This window comes from Cucurbita pepo, chromosome LG06 (assembly GCF_002806865.2).
Source record: "Cucurbita pepo subsp. pepo cultivar mu-cu-16 chromosome LG06, ASM280686v2, whole genome shotgun sequence".
Taxonomy (NCBI): domain Eukaryota; kingdom Viridiplantae; phylum Streptophyta; class Magnoliopsida; order Cucurbitales; family Cucurbitaceae; genus Cucurbita; species Cucurbita pepo.
In genome coordinates, this window is record NC_036643.1 from 2960161 (window position 1) to 2979391 (window position 19231).

At 37.6% G+C, this 19231-nt stretch overlaps 2 protein-coding genes and 1 long non-coding RNA gene across 4 annotated transcripts; 2 read left to right on the forward strand and 1 right to left on the reverse strand.

The window, feature by feature from the left end:
* Window positions 1-213: 213 nt before the first annotated feature.
* LOC111797179 (U-box domain-containing protein 26-like) lies at window positions 214-1524 on the forward strand. Its single transcript, XM_023680119.1, has one exon. The coding sequence runs from the start codon at window positions 357-359 to the stop codon at window positions 1338-1340; it is 984 nt and encodes a 327-aa protein (XP_023535887.1). The 5' UTR covers window positions 214-356; the 3' UTR covers window positions 1341-1524.
* Window positions 1525-5064: 3540 nt separating this feature from the next.
* On the reverse strand, window positions 5065-12772 carry LOC111797569 (protein EMBRYONIC FLOWER 1-like). The gene is made up of 10 exons (XM_023680615.1): window positions 12535-12772; window positions 11391-11557; window positions 10592-10755; window positions 10349-10474; window positions 10161-10271; window positions 9078-9940; window positions 8476-9021; window positions 6695-7541; window positions 5712-6600; window positions 5065-5627 (listed from the first exon to the last, which is right to left on the reverse strand). The coding sequence occupies exons 2-9, from the start codon at window positions 11534-11536 to the stop codon at window positions 5723-5725; spliced, it is 3681 nt and encodes a 1226-aa protein (XP_023536383.1). The 5' UTR covers window positions 11537-11557; window positions 12535-12772; the 3' UTR covers window positions 5065-5627; window positions 5712-5722.
* Window positions 12773-15412: 2640 nt separating this feature from the next.
* On the forward strand, window positions 15413-16817 carry LOC111797500. 2 transcript variants are annotated; one of them, XR_002815547.1, is made up of 3 exons: window positions 15413-15654; window positions 15953-16261; window positions 16742-16817. It is a non-coding gene; the product is annotated as an uncharacterized LOC111797500 (long non-coding RNA). The 2 variants fall into 2 exon arrangements; XR_002815546.1 differs by having other exon boundaries at window positions 15973-16261.
* The last annotated feature ends 2414 nt before the right edge of the window (window positions 16818-19231 follow it).

The window sequence follows — 19231 nt, forward strand, 5'->3', positions numbered from 1 at the left end:
AGAAATATTTCGTTCCCTTCTCCAACCAATGGGATCTCATGAGGCGGTGTGCCAGTAAGGACGCTGGCATCTAAGGAGGTGGATTGTGAGATCCCACCTCCGTTGTAGAAGGGAACGAAACATTCTTTTTATAAGAGTATGTAAATCTCTCTCGAGCAGACACGTTTTAAAATCGTGAGACCGAGAGTGAGCAATAATTGTGGGTGTGATGTGTTGTACCATAGTATCCCACTTTGTGAGACACTAAAAAGATAGAGAAAGAGTGAAGACATTATTAACCCATTTCAAAGCAACCCTTGGGGTTCAGGATCCTATTCATTTCCCCTCTGGTTTTTTTCACCATTTTTGAAAACGCCATGAAAACTCACCAACCAAAGCTCAAAACTCAGCTTTTCTCTTGCGGATTCTTCGGCCACTGTACTCGCTCCGTCCTCAGCCCCACCGCCTCTCATTCCCCTTCGCTCCCTTCCCTTCCCTCCGCCTCCGACCAACCCCCACCCCACTCCCGCCGTCCACCGCTTCTCGATTCCGAATCCTCCTCCTCCTCCGCCTCCCAAAGCTTCACCCAATGGAGATTCCCACTTCCACATTCACCAATTTTCACCCAACACCCTTCAATTCCAGACCCACCTTCTACTTTCTCCATTCCTCCGCCACCATCCATCTCCGCAGCAACCCTTAAAGAAATCCTCCACCTCGCAGAGCTCCAACTCTGTTCCGCCTCAGACTCCGACCGTCTCGCCGCTCTCCAACTCCTCGAACGCTCCTTGGTTCCCGACCCATCTCTAGACCCAGACTGCACTCCCGAACTCATGCGCGGCATAATCGCAAATTTGAACACCAAAACAGGTTCCAAACCATCCACCAAAATCTTATTAGCCCTCTGCTTGGCAGAGAGTAACCGTCACATTGCGGTGGAGGCAGGGGCGGTCGGCGCAGTGATAGAGTCGCTGCCGGAGATGGAAGACCCCGCGGCAGAACGAGCACTCGCGTCGCTCGAACTTATGTGTACGGTGCCTGAGGGAGCGGCAGAGGTGAGGGCCCACGCGCTCTCTGTGCCAGCGATGGTGATGATGATGGGAAGAATGGCAGCCAGAGGGAAGGAGTCAGCCATAAGTGTGCTTGGGGTTATTTTCGACAATGGGGTCTCGCCGGAAGCCGAGTCCGCGGTAACAGCGCCGCCGGAGGAGGTGGCGCGTGCTGTCGTGTTGGCGCTGCAGGGAGATAGTAGTGCAAGGGGGAGGAGAAAAGGGGCGAGGCTTCTGAAGGCACTGGAAGAGCAGCAAGAGGGCTCCTCCACCGCAGGTGTAGATCCGGCGACGGTGGTCGGCCGGAGTTAAGCAATCCATAATCGGAGATGAGAGATTTATAAATTGGTTTGATGAGTGATTAGAATCGTGTGAAGTTTGATGAGTCAGCGGCTGTTCTTCTGTGTTGTCTATTACATTGCAAAAAGTTAATCCTAGGTTTAAGGTTATGTGTTTTAATATTATTTTATAAATCACATTAAAAACTTTGTTCTAATTTGTTTATTCATAAATTACTCATCACTTATAATGTAATTATACCCAACAACACCATAAACTTAGAAATTGTATAAATATATCTGCAAATATTAAGTAATACTACACTATGGTTGGTATATAGTTCCAAAGATTCAAGGTATATAACGGTAATTTGTGAGATACCACACATTTCCTTGGTAGACGTGTTTTAAATTCGTGACGTTGATGACGATACGTAATGGGCCAAAACAAACAATATTTGCTAGTAGTGGTCTCGAGGATGCTATGCCCCCAGGAGGGTGGATTTTTAAAATCGTGAGGCTGATGGTGATACGTAATGAGCCAAAACAGACAATATCGGTTAGGGTGGTCTCGAGGACGCTAGACCCCCAGGGAGGTGGATTTTTAAAACCGTGAGGCTGATGGTGATACGTAATGACCTAAAACCGACAATATCTGTTAACAGTGGTCTCGAGGATGCTGGACCCCAAGGAGGTGGATTTTTAAAACTGTGAGGCTGATGGTGATACGTAACGGACCAAAACAGACAACATTTGCTAGTGGTGGTCTCGAGGACGCTAGACCCCAGGAAGGTGGATTTTTAAAATCGTGAGCTTGATGGGGCGATACATAACGGGCCAAAATGGATAGTGGGCCTACAGAGGGTAGATTTTTTAAATCGTGAGGTTGACAGTGATACGTAACAGGCCAAAACAGACAATATCTGCTAGCAGTGGGCTCGAGGACATTGAGCACCCAAGGGGTGGATTGTGAGGATCCCACACCGATTGAAGAAGAGAACGAAACATTCTTTATAAGATGTACAAATCTCTCTCTAGTAGACACATTATAAAACTGTGAGGCTGACAACGATACGTAACGGGCCAAAACAGACAATATTTACTAGTAGTAACCTAGAGTTGCTACATAATCAAAGTGAACAATATAATACAATGAAGATGTTCGTGGTTCCTATCACGGTATTCGAATGACTTGACTTTCAAACTTTCAAAACCTTCATGAATACCGTCCTTTAAAAAGTTGGAAATGTGGTGTATGCACATGTTCTACCTATTGTTTCTTACAAACTTAAAAACACGACAAAAGAAAGGACAGAATCTAAACAAATATCATATAAATCTAACAAACAAGTTCAAAATACAATTAAAACATGCAATTAAGCTTAGAATATTGAGCAATTAAATGGGTATTAAAAGGGCTGGCAAAGCAGCAATGTGTGGGGCTGTGGTGGGGCTGTGGTGGGGCTGCGAGGGGCAAGGGTGTGCGTGATGCCTTGCTGTGTTTGAGCTGAGAGAGGCTGACATTTGGCTCTTCCCCTCTGTACCCTTATTTTGTTTTGGTTCATTTTTTAAATGCCCATACTCTCATATTCACCTTATAAATTCCACCTTCTTCATCATTCATGGCCCTACATAAATTTACCCCCTACTCATTATGGGCAGTCACACCCACATTTCCCCCAACCTTCCCTAAATTAGGAGAATCCTATCTTTGAAGGGACATTATTTACTCGTTGCTTTCATTCCCATTCCAATACAATCTTCTAACAAACCATCCAAACATAATCTCGAGTATGATCGATTCTACTTAACCCTCGTGAAGTATACGTTTAATTCAGTGGGTCAGTCGTTGAAACTAGTATGGTATTAATTGGGTGACTTTCTAATGATTTTTCTATAACATCTGTTAAAACCATTTAGATTCCAAAGAGTAGCTTGTCTCAAACCAAATTTTGCAAAGAAATAGCCCCAGTTCTTTCTCGAGAAGATATGGAAAAGAAAGATGATTTGAATAGTTGACCCAGCTCCTTGTTGTTTGAAGGAGCTCAATTGGTATTTTTTTCACGAAAAGGAAGAGATCACTAAGATTTCGAATAGCGGTCCCAAATTCAAGTTGATTATCTTTTGCCTCTTGTTCGGAGAAAGACGATCAAACAATTCTCAATCATGGTTCTTGCAAATCTAATCATCCATATAATATACAAAAAAGAAACCCTAATTTTGATCTTTAAAGGCCTGGAAAAACTTGAACAACTCGAAAGTAGTACGGAGTTTAGAGAGTTTCTAGATGAAATTTGAATTAAACCCAGATTAAGTTGAACCGTCACGAATTTATCGTACTTGTTCTTTCGGATTCGTGATTTGGATAATCAAAGTTGGTGAGTACCCAAAGCTAGGCATCCATGGATCATCTGTTACCTGCCATGTCTGAGGCTTTTTTCTGTGAAAAGTAATTAAATTAAATGAAAAGCGAGGGCAGACCCAGAAGTACTATGTTTTTGTCATAACCATTTTAGCATACCATTGGGTATAAATGGCAGAAACCCTTTGGACAACACAAGAGAAAGAAGCATTGATGTGATCACCTTCTACCTCCCAACTGTGTTATGTTTATATGCTTTAAAAGAGCCATGAAAATGTTATGTTTTTGTAAGCATCTTTGCTGAAATTTGTGTTGATTTTTCACACCTCATGCCTGCTGCCATGCATTTCTCGTAGTGTTCTTTCTTCATCATAAAAAGTTGTACGTTCCTTCAATATCTTCTTTGAAGAAGTCTGGGTTTGTAATTAGTTTTTATACTCGTCAGTTAATTTGATAATCTTTATTTTTATAACGTTTCTGAACACCCGGAGTACGTCTTCGCTTGTTACATATCGCTGTCAGCCTCAGGGTTTTAAAACACTTCTTATCAAGGTATCGTTTTCCTTTTCAGCCAACATGGGATCTCACAATTCACAGAGTTTTAAAACACTTCTTATCAAAGTATCGTTTTCCTTTTCAGCCAACATGGGATCTCACAATTCACATTTTCTTCGTGGTCCAACGTCCTCGTTGACACACCATCTAATGACTAGCTTTGATACAATTTCTCAAATTGTGTCTCACAATTGATCAAAACATGTATATTCGGATTCAACTATTAAAAAAAATAAAATTAAAAATTAAAAATTAAAAATTAAAAAAAAATAAAATAAAATAATGAAAAGCGAGTCTCCTAGATTTACAATTTATTGGATGGAAATGGACTATTATTTATTATCCAATCAAATATATATATATATATATATATATATATATTATTGAATATTAACAAATATGGAGACAAAATTAGGGTATTGCCTATAAGTTCTTCGTTAGGGAAGTAAACAAATAACTAGTTAAAATAGTGACAAATCAATTTTTAGACAAATTGTTGTTTCTAATAATCATCATATTGTTAAAAGAAATATCATGGTACAACAAAAACAAAAGAATGTTTAGAGGCGAATTCATAGTCGAAATAAAACATCATATGATTTGGTACCATAATATTTGAGATCCCATATCAATTGGAGTGAGAACGAAACATTTATTATAAGAGTGTACAAATCCCTCCATAGCAAACGCGTTTTAAAAACCTTGAGGGGAAGTCTGACAGGAAAAGTCCAAAGAGTGCAATATTTGCTGGTGAGTTTCGGTGTAACGGTTCATGCAAACAAATGGTAGGATATTATCTGCTTCACATCTTCAATGCCTGGATTTGCCTTTCAAGAACAAGCAGACTTTTTTTTTTTTTCTTATTTCAAGCTCACTCCAGCAACATCACAGTACAACATATAGTTCATACAAAAACTACAAATATTAGTATTCCCAACACGAAGAATCCAACAATGAGCATCATTCTAAGGAGAAATAGCTAGCTAATTCTCTGTTATTCCTTCTCACACTGCTGACCCTCATCAGTGCAAAAAACCGACTTAGCTTACCCTCGATCGAAAACCAAAGAGTAGGACTCAGTGTATATACATAACCTTGTGAATAAGTATAACAACGTACAACATACACATCAAACCAAAATTGTTGCATATACAATAAGTGTACTGATGAACCTCAAGATTCATGTAGTCTTATTATGTACAGGCCTTGCCTCATTCCGAACATGGCATATCTGCAGCCAGTCTTCGTTGGAGAGTGCCAGAAAGAGGGTGAACACAATAGCGTAGGGAAGCTAACAAACCATAGATATTATCCTTGGGTGCAATGGCAGTTCATATTCTAACCGGCAAGACATTTAAAAGTTCCCAAATAATGGAAAGGAACCATTTAAAAGTTGAAACCATGCTGAAAAATGCAGAAAATGCAATTAGATGACTTCAAAAATGTATTTCGATTCATTTCAGAAGACAAGACTTAAAAGAGTATTACCAGCTTGTTTTTCATGAAGATGATCTTACAACAGCATGCTTCATATTCCTCTTGCGTTTGCGCCCATCCATGTTATTCAAGTCAGGCGTATTTTTAGATATCCTTTTTGAAAACTGTAGATCTTCAGCCCCTATCATGTATACATTTCCCGCCTCTGGTATGCTAAACTCAGCAGGATTTTTATTAATGCTGCACATTCCAAACTCAGAACCAACTTTTGAATGCTCCAACATTCTTTTAGTACCATGGCGCTCTATTATACATTGTCCAGGATTTTCCACTCTATGATATCCACTCATAGACACCAAAGAACTAGAAGGACCGCCAGATTTCTTTTGCAAGCTATGAATGGGAAATACTCCTTCATTGGAGCCTAGATTACCACTTGTAAGTACACTCTTCTGTGATTTTGGAGCTCTGTTCCATGTTGAAGTGGAGCACTTGGTTATCTCTTTTTGTTTACGTTGCAATGCAACTTTACCGGTTAAATCAGCAACTATTTCACAACTTTCATTTCCTATGGAAGGAGAAACTGATACACCGCCCATTGAAGCACGATGGAAACAATCGTGGGACTTCTTTAGTGGGTGGATTTCACCGTAATAATCAGACAAATAATTTATGGTATCAAAGGACTTGTGCAGACCATTATCCATCCCAGAAATATCCTTGGCTTTTGGCTCATGGGGAAAAGGTTTGTTGGGAAATTTTGGGTTATCATGCGTTTCACTGCGCTGCATTCCTGCATCCATGAGGCTGAGTAAATGCATAGCTGACATGGTTTCATTAGAATACAAATCCAATGGCCCCCTCTGGTTTCGGGGAAGCTCAATGCCATTAGAATGGCAAGGAAATGGGTACTTTGCACTGGTCCTGCTGAAATTTTCCAAACCATAAATACCATCATCTTTTTCAAGATTGGTAACTTTTGGATTAAATTTTTTTGGATTATGCTCTCGATTCATAGCCCCTTTTCTACTTGNGACCATAAATACCATCATCTTTTTCAAGATTGGTAACTTTTGGATTAAAATTTTTTGGATTATGCTCTCGATTCATAGCCCCTTTTCTACTTGATTCAGGACAGTTTTTACTAGCATTTACACTGGTCAACTGAGAAGCAACCTTTCTAGGAGTGGTAGGTACATATGAATGATGATTTGGCAGAGCTTCTGTCCATAGATGTGCGACGTCTATATTGTTTTGTGAAACAGGATGGCGTGTGTTATTCCCCCTGAAAGATTGCACCCTGGAATGAGAGGAATCCTGATCTCTCAGACCCCCAGTGTATTGGCTATATTGAGAACATGCATTCTCACAATTACTTCTTGCCAAAAATTTGACAGCATTTGATGACTTACTTTCAGAATGTCTAAATGTAGGATATTCTGGAGGGATAAGAGTCTGACGTAGGTGGTCTATGTTCAAATGTTCCGCCTCAGTGTGAGAAAAGTAATTACCTGAACTTTGTTTGCCGTATCCCACACTATCTCCTGCCGTCTGCAAGTTATTTCTCAGATTCCTAACCTGGGATTTCCAGTTGTGACTGATTTTCTCCTGCAACGAGCCACTTTTGCCACATGCATTACTGAAATTCATGATTTGAGCTTTCTTTGAACTTGTCTTTGATAGGGATTTACTATTTCCAGAATTATCGAGGCACCTTTCATACTGATTTTTTGCCATGAGCTCAACAATTTCCATTGGAATGTCATCTAAAGCTCTTTGCTCAGATATCTTACCGACCGTATTCTCACTCTGTTTCATCTGAGCTGCCAAGTGCTGCTGAATTGTAATACTCTTTTCAACTCTGTCCACCCTGGAATTATCCTACAAAACCATAGAGTCTAGTTAAAGAACAAAACCTGAAATCTCAATTGATAAAATATAGGGAGATATGAAATAAAAGAATAAAAATAAAAGATATACAAGTTATTATAAAGGAAAAAGAGAGTCTAAGGAACATAATAATAGTAGAATTGTCATAAATGAATGTTAAACGATTTATGGTCCATATGCAATTTTCAATGACTTATTAAAATTTAAGAGTGATGCATGTACAAAAGTGTTGATGCAATTATAAGTTCCAAGTTCCATGAAACATAAAACAAACAAGATTTCCATCTTCAGTACACAGATTTCCATTCATAAAAATTAACACATCCGAGGATTGAGCATGAAGAGGAATAATTAGAGATTAAATCTGAAAGCTTTAGTATCAAGCAGTAGAAACGTTTGAGACTTAAACTCAAAGTTCCCTCAAAATACTATAATAGAGCAGTGATGAGATACTGGTGGTGGAAACATATAGCTGAAATGAGTGAAACAGGAAGCAAAAGATCTTCAGAGACTTTGCTCTAGCAAAAGGCCAAGAGGGAAGTGAAATTTCAAGAAATGTAATAGCTTGCCACTCTCCACTTCCAAATTCCTTGTAAGAGAATAGTAAATAAAGCATTAAGAAAATGAGAAAATTCATAAGTTTCAACCAGATACGATTTATAACCTTTACACTTGAACTTTTCATATATTAACTACATAAATTCATTCGGCTGAAGTCCTTAAGACATTAAACAAAACACTTAATGTTTGCATTGGTGAATGATTCCATTGAAAGCCATGAAACGTTTAGTTACGAAGCTATTTGAATCAGATGAACCATGCAGAATGCAGGTAATTTAGAGAAAAAAAAATCCTCATGCATTATGAGTGCATCATAGTTTCTTCTATAGGCTACAATAACAACACAGTATGGCAGAACTGATACCATTGCCTGCAAATGAGACCAGCTACCATCATTAACTTGAGACTTTGACTTTTGCTTCCCGTTTGGGGTATGCATTCTGCCGGTGGTTATTTTACCATTGACTCCACAATGCCCTCGCCCAGAAAAAGTATCTGAATAATTAAAAGGAACATTTGAGTCTTTAAGTTTCTTGGCTTTGGCATCTCTGTTCCTAGCAACGCTTGCTGTGGATGTACTTCCTTGCCAAGACAACAATGAATGCAAGCCATCCTCAGTCTCGAAAATAGACTTTTTGTCATTTCTTGCAGTGGCTAAATTGCTTGTGAGGGAAAGATGCAAACCTCCACTAGGTTCATCCGGCACTGATGGACAAGAAACAACCGTAGGAACATTGTTCCTGAGTTCCCCTTCTTTTGAGGCTGAATCTCTTCTTGGCATGCTATTGCTCCAAGTAAAACCCCGCCTGTCATCAATTATAGGCATCTTGCTGTTCCTCTTAGACAGACTAGAAATTGGCTCAATTCTTGAACCAAATAAAAGAAAAGGATCCATTGCACTGCCAGAAAACTCGTTGTGGTTAAGAGAAATGTCAGACATGTTGCCACCATTTCCTGATGGAANACACTGCCAGAAAACTCGTTGTGTTTAAGAGAAATGTCAGACATGTTGCCACCATTTCCTGATGGAATATTAAGAGGGCATGCTTCAAGTTGGAACTTTTTGTTCTTCTTCTTACCATGAACTGATTTCACATCATTCCTACACTTGTTCAAGAAACTTTTCTTAGTTCGTAGAGCAGTTCCAATTAATGCATTTTCAGATTCATTAGCACGAAAAGAATCTGTTGTTTCCACATCTCCCTTCAATGCCTGAATCTTGTTATCCACGTTGTATGAAGAGGAAGTTTCTGCAGCAAGGCAATCTTCATTCAGAGGCACACTTTTCAAATTCTGACCTGACCACCTGATATTCTTTTTGGCAGCCACTGGACAGTGGGAAACAGAAGGCTCTTTTAACCCTTCAGAATTTTCTGAAATCCCATGGGATGAGGACTCTCCTGTAGAAATGGGATTGGTCTTAATATTTTCATTTTCATTCAGCAACTCAGTCAGCAGGCGCACCTTACGAGCCTTTCGACGGTGCAAACTGCCTGACTTGTGCATTTGATGATCTTTCGTATCATTTTCTACTGAAATTTCAGTATGCTCAGATGATGTGGCATCACTCTCATCAAGTTCTGCAGGATATCCATTTGCAGGATCCCTCTCACTATTACATGCCCGATTAGTCGCTTTTTCTCCTGATGACGAAAGAGCTATCTCAGTTTGTTCATTATGTGCACACAATTTTTTTTCATCATCAAAGACTTCAGGATTTTCATCAATCACTTTGAGATTTCGAATACCAAGCTCAACCTCAGCAATTTCATTTCCACAGAGTAGGTTGTAGTTTTCAACGGATTCTCTATGATCTGGATTAAGAGTTACTGTTTTCCAAATAAGATATAAATTTATGGGAGCAACCAAATATATATTATGCAACTATGAGAAGAGCTATATAAATGAACAGAGAGACTTTTCTAAAGATATGACTGTGGAATTTTCCCCGTATATGGAAACATGTGCGATTGCTTATCCAACTACTATAATTTCAGCAATGATCTCCAAGCAGATTTTTAAATTGGCATCATAACAGCAGTAAATTACCTGGATCACTTCTGTTTTGTTCTAACATAAGACTTGACTCTACTTCAGGCACGATACTGATTGGTATGGGAATTTCTGGATTCAAGATCCATCTAGAGTCAAACTCATAACCTGGAAAAAAACAAATAAAGTGATCAAGAGCCAGAAAAAGTAGGACATTAAAATGGAAAAGTCGGAACAAAGAATGCCTTCAGCTTTCTTTTCTTTCTCAGTAATGAAAGATGGAGGATGGTTGAGGTTGCACACGTTTGTAGATGCATTAGCCACCGAGTCTTTCGCATCAGGCATAGCTAGATTCAAAGATTTCTCAAATCCTGACAGAATACAGCAAAAATGACGAAGTGAGAATTTGGGGGGGTGGGGGGGGGGACACTTTTTGAATGGTAGAAATGGCATGGCAACAGTCAACCAATAAATCCTTTTTAGCCCACCTGCAGGAGTCTCCTTCCTGCAATTTCGACATCGCTGCCACCTGAACTGCGGAACATGAAAAGGTGGAAGAAAGGACATTGTCTCTGTAGGCTCATAGTCACCATCTAAATCAAATGGCCAGCATTTTTTCCAATCTTTTTCACGCATTTGAGATGCATATCCACTGAACAAAAGGCAATTGACGAGGAAAAGGAGTTGTACATCAGATGTTGAGAACATGTCTTGAGGAAATTAATTCATCGCGTAATATACAAAAGACACTGTATTCACAGGATATTGAACATTCACTTCAACGAAAGATCTTTTCTTAACCTAACCTCTTAGTTCTGAATTAATTACTGTCTGACATTCATGTTGGAAGAACATGTTAAACTAGGTGAGCTCAAATGCTAATTTCATCTTGCACATTTATCTCGCTTGGATAGCAATATAGAAAGCAGCTATGTGATAAGTGGCACTAAACCCACCAAAAAGTAAAGAGAACTTGAATTTTAGTTGCTATGCATTCTCAATGAAGCTTCCAACTGAAATTTCCAAATTTGACAAAACAGTTGAAAGAAAGTAGAAACGTTTACAATTTTGTATGGACAATAACACTAGCTAGCATGAAAACCAAGCAGTGAAAATGAATCATTAGTGGGTATAACTGCACTAGGAGACATAACCATGAATATCCCAACGACACTTGCATGAACCAAGCACTAGTTAACCCAGTCACAGTATTCAAACAAAGCCATATAACTTATGGAAAAAGGAACACAAAAAACTTTTCAACTTGGTAATGTAAAGGTCATATACCGTATGGAGAAATGATCAGAGTTTCCAGCATCGGGTTTATCAATACAACTGGAAAGATCTATAAATAAAGAGTCAATCTCAATGAACGGGACTGAAGTCCTCAAAATGATACTAGAATCATTCTTCTGATGATGCTCCTCGTCCATTACAAGACTTTTGGTAAGCTACTGTAGAAAGACCAATTTGTGAACATATACCAAGCAGCAGAGCTAATTAATAATCAAATGGTGGAAGTAACATAAACCGATAAGCATCAAATGTGTATATATATATATATATATTAAAAAAAAAAAAGATCTAGTGTTTTTACAGACAATAAGAGGTCAGTAAGAAGGAATATACAGGCCTTACTGAAGTTACACATAAATGGTTATCATATGAACTTATTTCTCACATAAAATAATAACTTCTAACAAAGGAGTATGCATAATTTCAGAGAAACGACCCGTGAAGCAAACATTTATCCAAGACACTTGAAATTACACATAAAATAATGATCACCTGCAACTTATTAGTACATGAAATTCAATGGAAATGAACCATAAACCCTAATTACTTTAAATAATTAGGGTTTATAAACCTATTTCACCTAATACAAACGATAAACTTCAGACATAATCAGCTCCGCCGATATATAATTCAAAGAAAAGCAATATTCAGTACTATAGTACGAAAAGCGTAGTCTAGGGTTTAGCGAGATCAATTACCTGAACATAGCGGAGGTACACTAGACGACAAAAAAACGAAATGGATTTTATCAAGCCAGCTAAAATACTCACCGTCTGAGAAAATTCTAACAGCAGTGGATTGGGCGATGGATGCGAATTGGTCCGATGAAAAATATTTAGGGTTTTTATTCAGCTCAGAAATTCGAGACAGACAAAAGTTGACAGAGTGACACATTAAGTAACTGAAAGTAGCACATGAAATTCCGTCAACTAAGCCAAATCACTTTCCAAAAATCAGCCGGAGAAGAAAAAACCAGAACCAAATATTAGGAGGTAAATAGAGAAAAAAAAAAGAGCTAAAATATGACGAAGAAAACAGCTGAAAAGAGATGAAAAACAGCTGAAATGATAAAAAGGAAACAAATCGAAGATCCACACAGAAGAAGAAGGAAAATTAAATGGAGTCGACAACGCACCTTAGCTCAGCCAACTGACAATCGGAACGACGACGGATGAACTAGACGGCGATTCTTCACGGCCTGTCGACGAAACTGCAGCGGTAGAGAGAGCATTTATCCAGGAAGACGCAGATCAAAGCTGTAAGATGAGATTCGAAGATGATGGAGCAGAATTTGAGTGCGAAGCTCCGAAAACCCTAGAGAGAGAAAGGGAAATTTCGATAGTTGAGAGAGAGAGAGAGAGAGAGAGAGGAGAGAGAGATCTATAGGTAGTGGAGTGATATTTTTTCCTTTTTTTTTTCTTTTTTTTTTTTGGGTATTAAAAATCATCCATGGCCATGCCATCCACATTCCACATGTACATAACATCCGCGACCTATTTATTTAGAGAGAGTGGTGGTAATAAAAAAAAAAGCGTGGGAGCTCGTGGAGTTAATTATGGCTCGACACGTGGCACCTTCTTATCTCAAGGCCATACCACCATTTGGGCGTCAAATGCCATGGAAACCCTAGCAAGTTTTTTTTTTTTTTTTCAAGAAAATCTCACCACGCGCAGCTTACACTCGCGTTTACTTCACGATTGGGGATAGCCCATTTGTGCCCTGTCGTGTCATGAAAATCAAAAGATGCCTTCCCACTTAAACGCCTTGTAATTGGTGCGTACATCACACGCGCGACTTGCCTTATAAGCTCGAGTTTGGACTTCTACCTCCTCATTGGAAACCCTAAAATTTCTAAACCAGGTAAGTGTGAGTTAATTATTTTATTTTTTTATAAAATAAATTTAAATTTTAAAAATTTTAAAAAAAGAATACTATTTTAACGATTAATTTATTGAATTTTAGGTAAGATAATACACATTATAATGTAAAAATGGGAAAAAAGGGTAAAAAGGTAAAATGGGGTGATACCATGAATTACCATGATATGCATTTGCATGGGCCAGTGAATGAGTTGGAGATCCTGTATACTATTAAATGGCAGCTGCTGCGCTTGCACCCATGTATGCCAAACCCAGCTCAAACCGGACTCCCACGCCACAATATAGACCCACCACTGTTTGCTTCCAAAATAACGCCTCACTTTATCTTCTACTTCCTACTTTTACTCGTCCACTTCTAATAAATGTTGTCCATTTTGTGATACGGAGAAATCATTATAAGAGAAGTAAGATTCGGATTACCTTGTTGATCGAATATCTCAAGGCAAGAACATTGTTTGAGATTTGAATCACTCCACAAGCAAGATCGATCATGTCTAGTTTGAATGATTCTTATTGATCAAATATCTCAAGGCAATAACACTTTATTGAGATTCAAATCACTCCACGAGTAAGATTGATCATGTCGAGTTTGAATGATTCTATATACAACTTAAACTACATAGAATTGCAAACAAACTTAGTCATTGGTTGAAGAAAAGCACGCATGCTTCTTTTACTCTATTTTCCAACTTACAAATACAACATAACTTAAAAAATGAAACTATTAAAGTCATTCCAAGAGTGATAACATTCCTACTTTATGCCATAATTAGCGTTTATGTAAATGTAACTTAAATAAAAAGTCTTAAAATACAATAATTATAAATTACTATAAATGGTAACCCACCCAAAATTTATAACAATCAAACTTCATTTTTCTTCAATGTGGCAAATTGAAACATCTTTTGATAATTTTGACCACCTTTTCTTCACATCTTTGTTGAAGTATATTGTATGACTGATGTCTTTTAGTTCATATCATTCTTACTCGCTATAAGTGATATTAGAACCACACACCAAACAGTATGTCGACATTGGGTCCTCCAAAGAATAGATTGTGAAATCTCTTTCTAAGAAACGCATTTTAAAATCAATCGAGTCGTATGCAATATAATTTTTTCCAATGTACCATCGAAGTTACCAATAATGGTGTAATGGGCGGCGGGATACGCCGGCGTTGAAGAAATTGCAACGTGTCGGAGCTATTTGATCACATCAGGGTGACAATTGAAGGCCAGGTTTGCCAGGTATCATGCATGCACCAAATCGGGGTGGGTTATATAAAGCCGTTTGGGAGAGAGCTTAAAACCATCTTTGGCAGGAACACTCCTTTTCCAGTAATTTGACATTAGAAGTTTCAGTATTCTATAAATTAAATGTACTTTATTCATTTATTTATTTTATAATTTGTTAATTATGAATTAATTTTCTAATACTCTAATACAAATTAATCGGTACTATCACCGATAACTAAGCCCTATGGTTAAATTACTTCGATCATAAAATTCGAGATTTGTATTTATTTCATTATTCAACTTTTAATATTGTCTAATAGATTGTCGAACCATTCAAAAATTAATAAATTAATTAATCTACTTAATATAAATTTATTTTTTATTTCTATTTAATTTTTTTAAAATAGTGAATAGGTAGATGACCCATTATATTCAAAATAAAATTTTCATAAATATAATAAACATGAGAACCTTACATTTATTAAATAAAAATTAATTATTCTATGATTTTTAATTAAATATGAGATTTTGTTTGGTTTATTTTATTTTATTTTATTTTATTTCAAGTTATTACTTTTTCAGAATAATTTTGATCCGTTAAAATAAGTATTTTTTTAGATAAAAAAAAAACATCTCCACATTTTTTTTAATCAGAAAAAAGTGATAAATAAAAAAAAATATATAGCGACGATTTGTTTGCTAAATTATTTATTTATTTATTTATTTTTCATATATTTAGGGGGAAAAGGACTGATAAGTTGGGGAATCAGAGATCCCCACGTCTCGCTGGCGCCAAACCGCCGATACTTGTCCGACCCTATGCGCGCCAAAATGGAACCCCAAATCACCGCTTGATGGACAAAACCTAAAGCCCATTCACATCAGACGGTACATGGTTTCTGATCTCCGATTCACTCATTTCCTACGATCACATCGATTTTCGATTTCACCTGTTCGATCGTTTTCAAATCGTGCCGTCATGGAAAGAGAGAGAGAGATCGGTGGAGTTTGTTCAATCCGCACTAATCGCAGGACGGGAAATTCAATTTCAAATGCACCGACAGTGAGCGCGTTGAAGATGAAGCGCTTTTCGCAATCTGCGTCGACTTCGCTTCGCCATATGAGTTCTTGAATCCGGAGGTACGAGCTCTACTCTTACTTCCACAAGTTTTTCTTGTCCGTACAGATTGCCATTGTTTTGGTACAACCAGTTCTCAGAGCGCTTTGGTTGTTTATCTTCACCGAAAGTACTTGTTAGGTTACTAAATCTTTGTTTCTCTTAGGGCTGCTGGAATCTCTATTGTTGTTTTGAACATTAATTCTTTGATATTTTTCTTTCTGGTAGTAATTCGTCGGATTAATTAGTTTAGCAAACTGAGACGATTTCCAATTTTGCCTCATACTTGGTGAACAAATAGATTGTATAACGACGAATTAGGGTAGTTTTATTTCTAACAGAGCGGTCGGCAGTCACCATCGCGTTCTTCTGCGCTCGAGGACGGATTCTCAAACAAAATATCACATCGATATCGCGTAATCAATTGCGATCTCATTTGCTGGCGCAAGAACGACATTGACATTTTTGGCCACACAACGAGTGAGGCCTTCAATTGCTTTTATTCGGTTGTCGGTTGTAGCGCAGTCGCAGGAGCAGTCATAAAGTTGCTGCCCTTACATCAATACCCCACCCTGAGCATAAGATTCTTGATGCTGCCAGCCACTGCGTGGGGGATGGTTTTTTCTTCTGGTATTTTCCTTTCATTACGATCTCTTTTAGTATTTTATCGCGCTAATTAGTAAAGTTTATTGTCAGTATGAAGAGATTGATTGAACTGTGAATTAGCATATTCTTGGTACTTAGCTCTAAAATGTGTCCAGTTTTAAGTGCCTAATACATCGAATTTTTTTGTTCTAAGACTACGATTACATGAGTGTGAGACACATGTTCATTGATATGAAGTCTATTGGGTGGAACCAAAAGCAAAATCGTAAGACTTTGTGCTCATAGTAGATAAAATATTGCATCATTGTTGCGATGCTAAAAACTTAACGGATCTATTAGTGAAAAAATTGAATGGTGAGTAAGATTAAATTTAAAACATTCAATTTTATATACGATAGGTGAATGAATATGTAATATGTCGAATAAATTTTTTCCATGATTATCTTTTGAGTAGAATTAACATTATGTTTATGCTTATTCAATTTAATTTATTTCTACTCACAGCTGGTTCGGGTTTCTATCTCTGGCATATATTATATATGGTCGACGAGATGCAGGCAAATGGCGAACGCAAACGCAGTAAGTTTTTCTTCTCTTTCCTAGTTACTATTATTTAACAATAAAAATTGATGGGAAAAAAATATAGGCATACATGGTCAAAATAATGGTAAAGTGCGTTTTTGACATTTTTCCTACAGTAAATTGTGATTACTGATTTGTTTACTTTTATAGCATTAGGTTTTTTTTTAAACAAGCAGGGGCCAGACAAATGATCATAAAATGTCGTGAAAATTTAAATTTTACCCAACTAGACATTTTAATGGAGATTGTTAACTATGGGGTTTTAGGGGGTTAAAAATAAGGACTGAGGGTAAATTTTGGAAGAAGAGGGTCTGTATGGATAACGAAAGGAACCATAGAAAATTTGAATTCGCTCATAAGCCTCACATAACATTATCCAATTCACTTTAACCCTTTTCCCCCAACAAAAACTAAAAAGATGAAAGAAAGAAACGAAGAGAATATAGCTTTAAAGGCCCATTGTTTTTGGACACGTCATCTTCTAGAGAGTACCGTTGGCTTCTTACTGGTCCAAGGAAGGTTTGTCCTTCTTTCTTTTTAATAATAATATTGTCCCTCAAAAGTTCATGATATCAGAACTCAGAAGCTGTGCCCTTTGAGTAAAACTATTGTACCGTAAAATGTCTTCGAAGTGTAATGCTTTTGATGTGGCCATGTGGGGCACAAGTAGCCTAGGACTCTCAGGAGGACTACCCCATTTGTACCTTATTTAGAACAGCGTTGATTATAGTCATCAAAGACCCTAATTCAAACTCCTAAAACTGAATTTTTTAAATAAATAATAATAATAATAATAAAACCCTAGAACTGCATAGGCTTGAACTGTGTCTAGAGATGCTACTACATCATTTTCTTTACGTAGAGAAAAGAGAATGACTTGTACAAGATAACCCCTTACTTGGACAGTCTCTAAGGAACCAAGCGAGTTTACCAATACCTTTTGCTTTCTTCTTTGATCATATTTTGAGGATTCGTTTAGAATATGACTGAACGCCTTGTGTCACGTGAAAGAACATAGTATATAAGGGAGGTTAACTATGTTTACTAATATTTAATTTTTTTTTATGAATATTATACTAGATGTGTGGATGGTCCACCNACAAGCAGGGGCCAGACAAATGATCATAAAATGTCGTGAAAATTTAAATTTTACCCAACTAGACATTTTAATGGAGATTGTTAACTATGGGGTTTTAGGGGGTTAAAAATAAGGACTGAGGGTAAATTTTGGAAGAAGAGGGTCTGTATGGATAACGAAAGGAACCATAGAAAATTTGAATTCGCTCATAAGCCTCACATAACATTATCCAATTCACTTTAACCCTTTTCCCCCAACAAAAACTAAAAAGATGAAAGAAAGAAACGAAGAGAATATAGCTTTAAAGGCCCATTGTTTTTGGACACGTCATCTTCTAGAGAGTACCGTTGGCTTCTTACTGGTCCAAGGAAGGTTTGTCCTTCTTTCTTTTTAATAATAATATTGTCCCTCAAAAGTTCATGATATCAGAACTCAGAAGCTGTGCCCTTTGAGTAAAACTATTGTACCGTAAAATGTCTTCGAAGTGTAATGCTTTTGATGTGGCCATGTGGGGCACAAGTAGCCTAGGACTCTCAGGAGGACTACCCCATTTGTACCTTATTTAGAACAGCGTTGATTATAGTCATCAAAGACCCTAATTCAAACTCCTAAAACTGAATTTTTTAAATAAATAATAATAATAATAATAAAACCCTAGAACTGCATAGGCTTGAACTGTGTCTAGAGATGCTACTACATCATTTTCTTTACGTAGAGAAAAGAGAATGACTTGTACAAGATAACCCCTTACTTGGACAGTCTCTAAGGAACCAAGCGAGTTTACCAATACCTTTTGCTTTCTTCTTTGATCATATTTTGAGGATTCGTTTAGAATATGACTGAACGCCTTGTGTCACGTGAAAGAACATAGTATATAAGGGAGGTTAACTATGTTTACTAATATTTAATTTTTTTTTATGAATATTATACTAGATGTGTGGATGGTCCACCATCTTTAACAAAGTTATGAGTATTATAATCGTACAGAACCTTTACCATGGCTCGATCCACAAATAAAGAAGAGGGGAACCCTTAGAACCTGGCAAAGTCATTATCGATGATTTTCGAGCAATTCTCAACCAACACATGCGATTCACTTCCGTAAAGATTCTAACACACAATAGACATGACTTCTTACCTTAGGAGCAGGATAAGTGAGACAGCCCCGACCAGCGCTGGTGAAGAACGCAAGCAAAGCAGGAGCTCGGGCATTGTTATATTCCATTAAGAGAAAGGAGGTAGACTAGTAAGAAGGCTGGGGGAGTGAACCTAAAAGCTCAGCTTTGTGGAAGGGACCAATCTTCCGTACTGCCCCTTACTCTCTCTCTATTAAA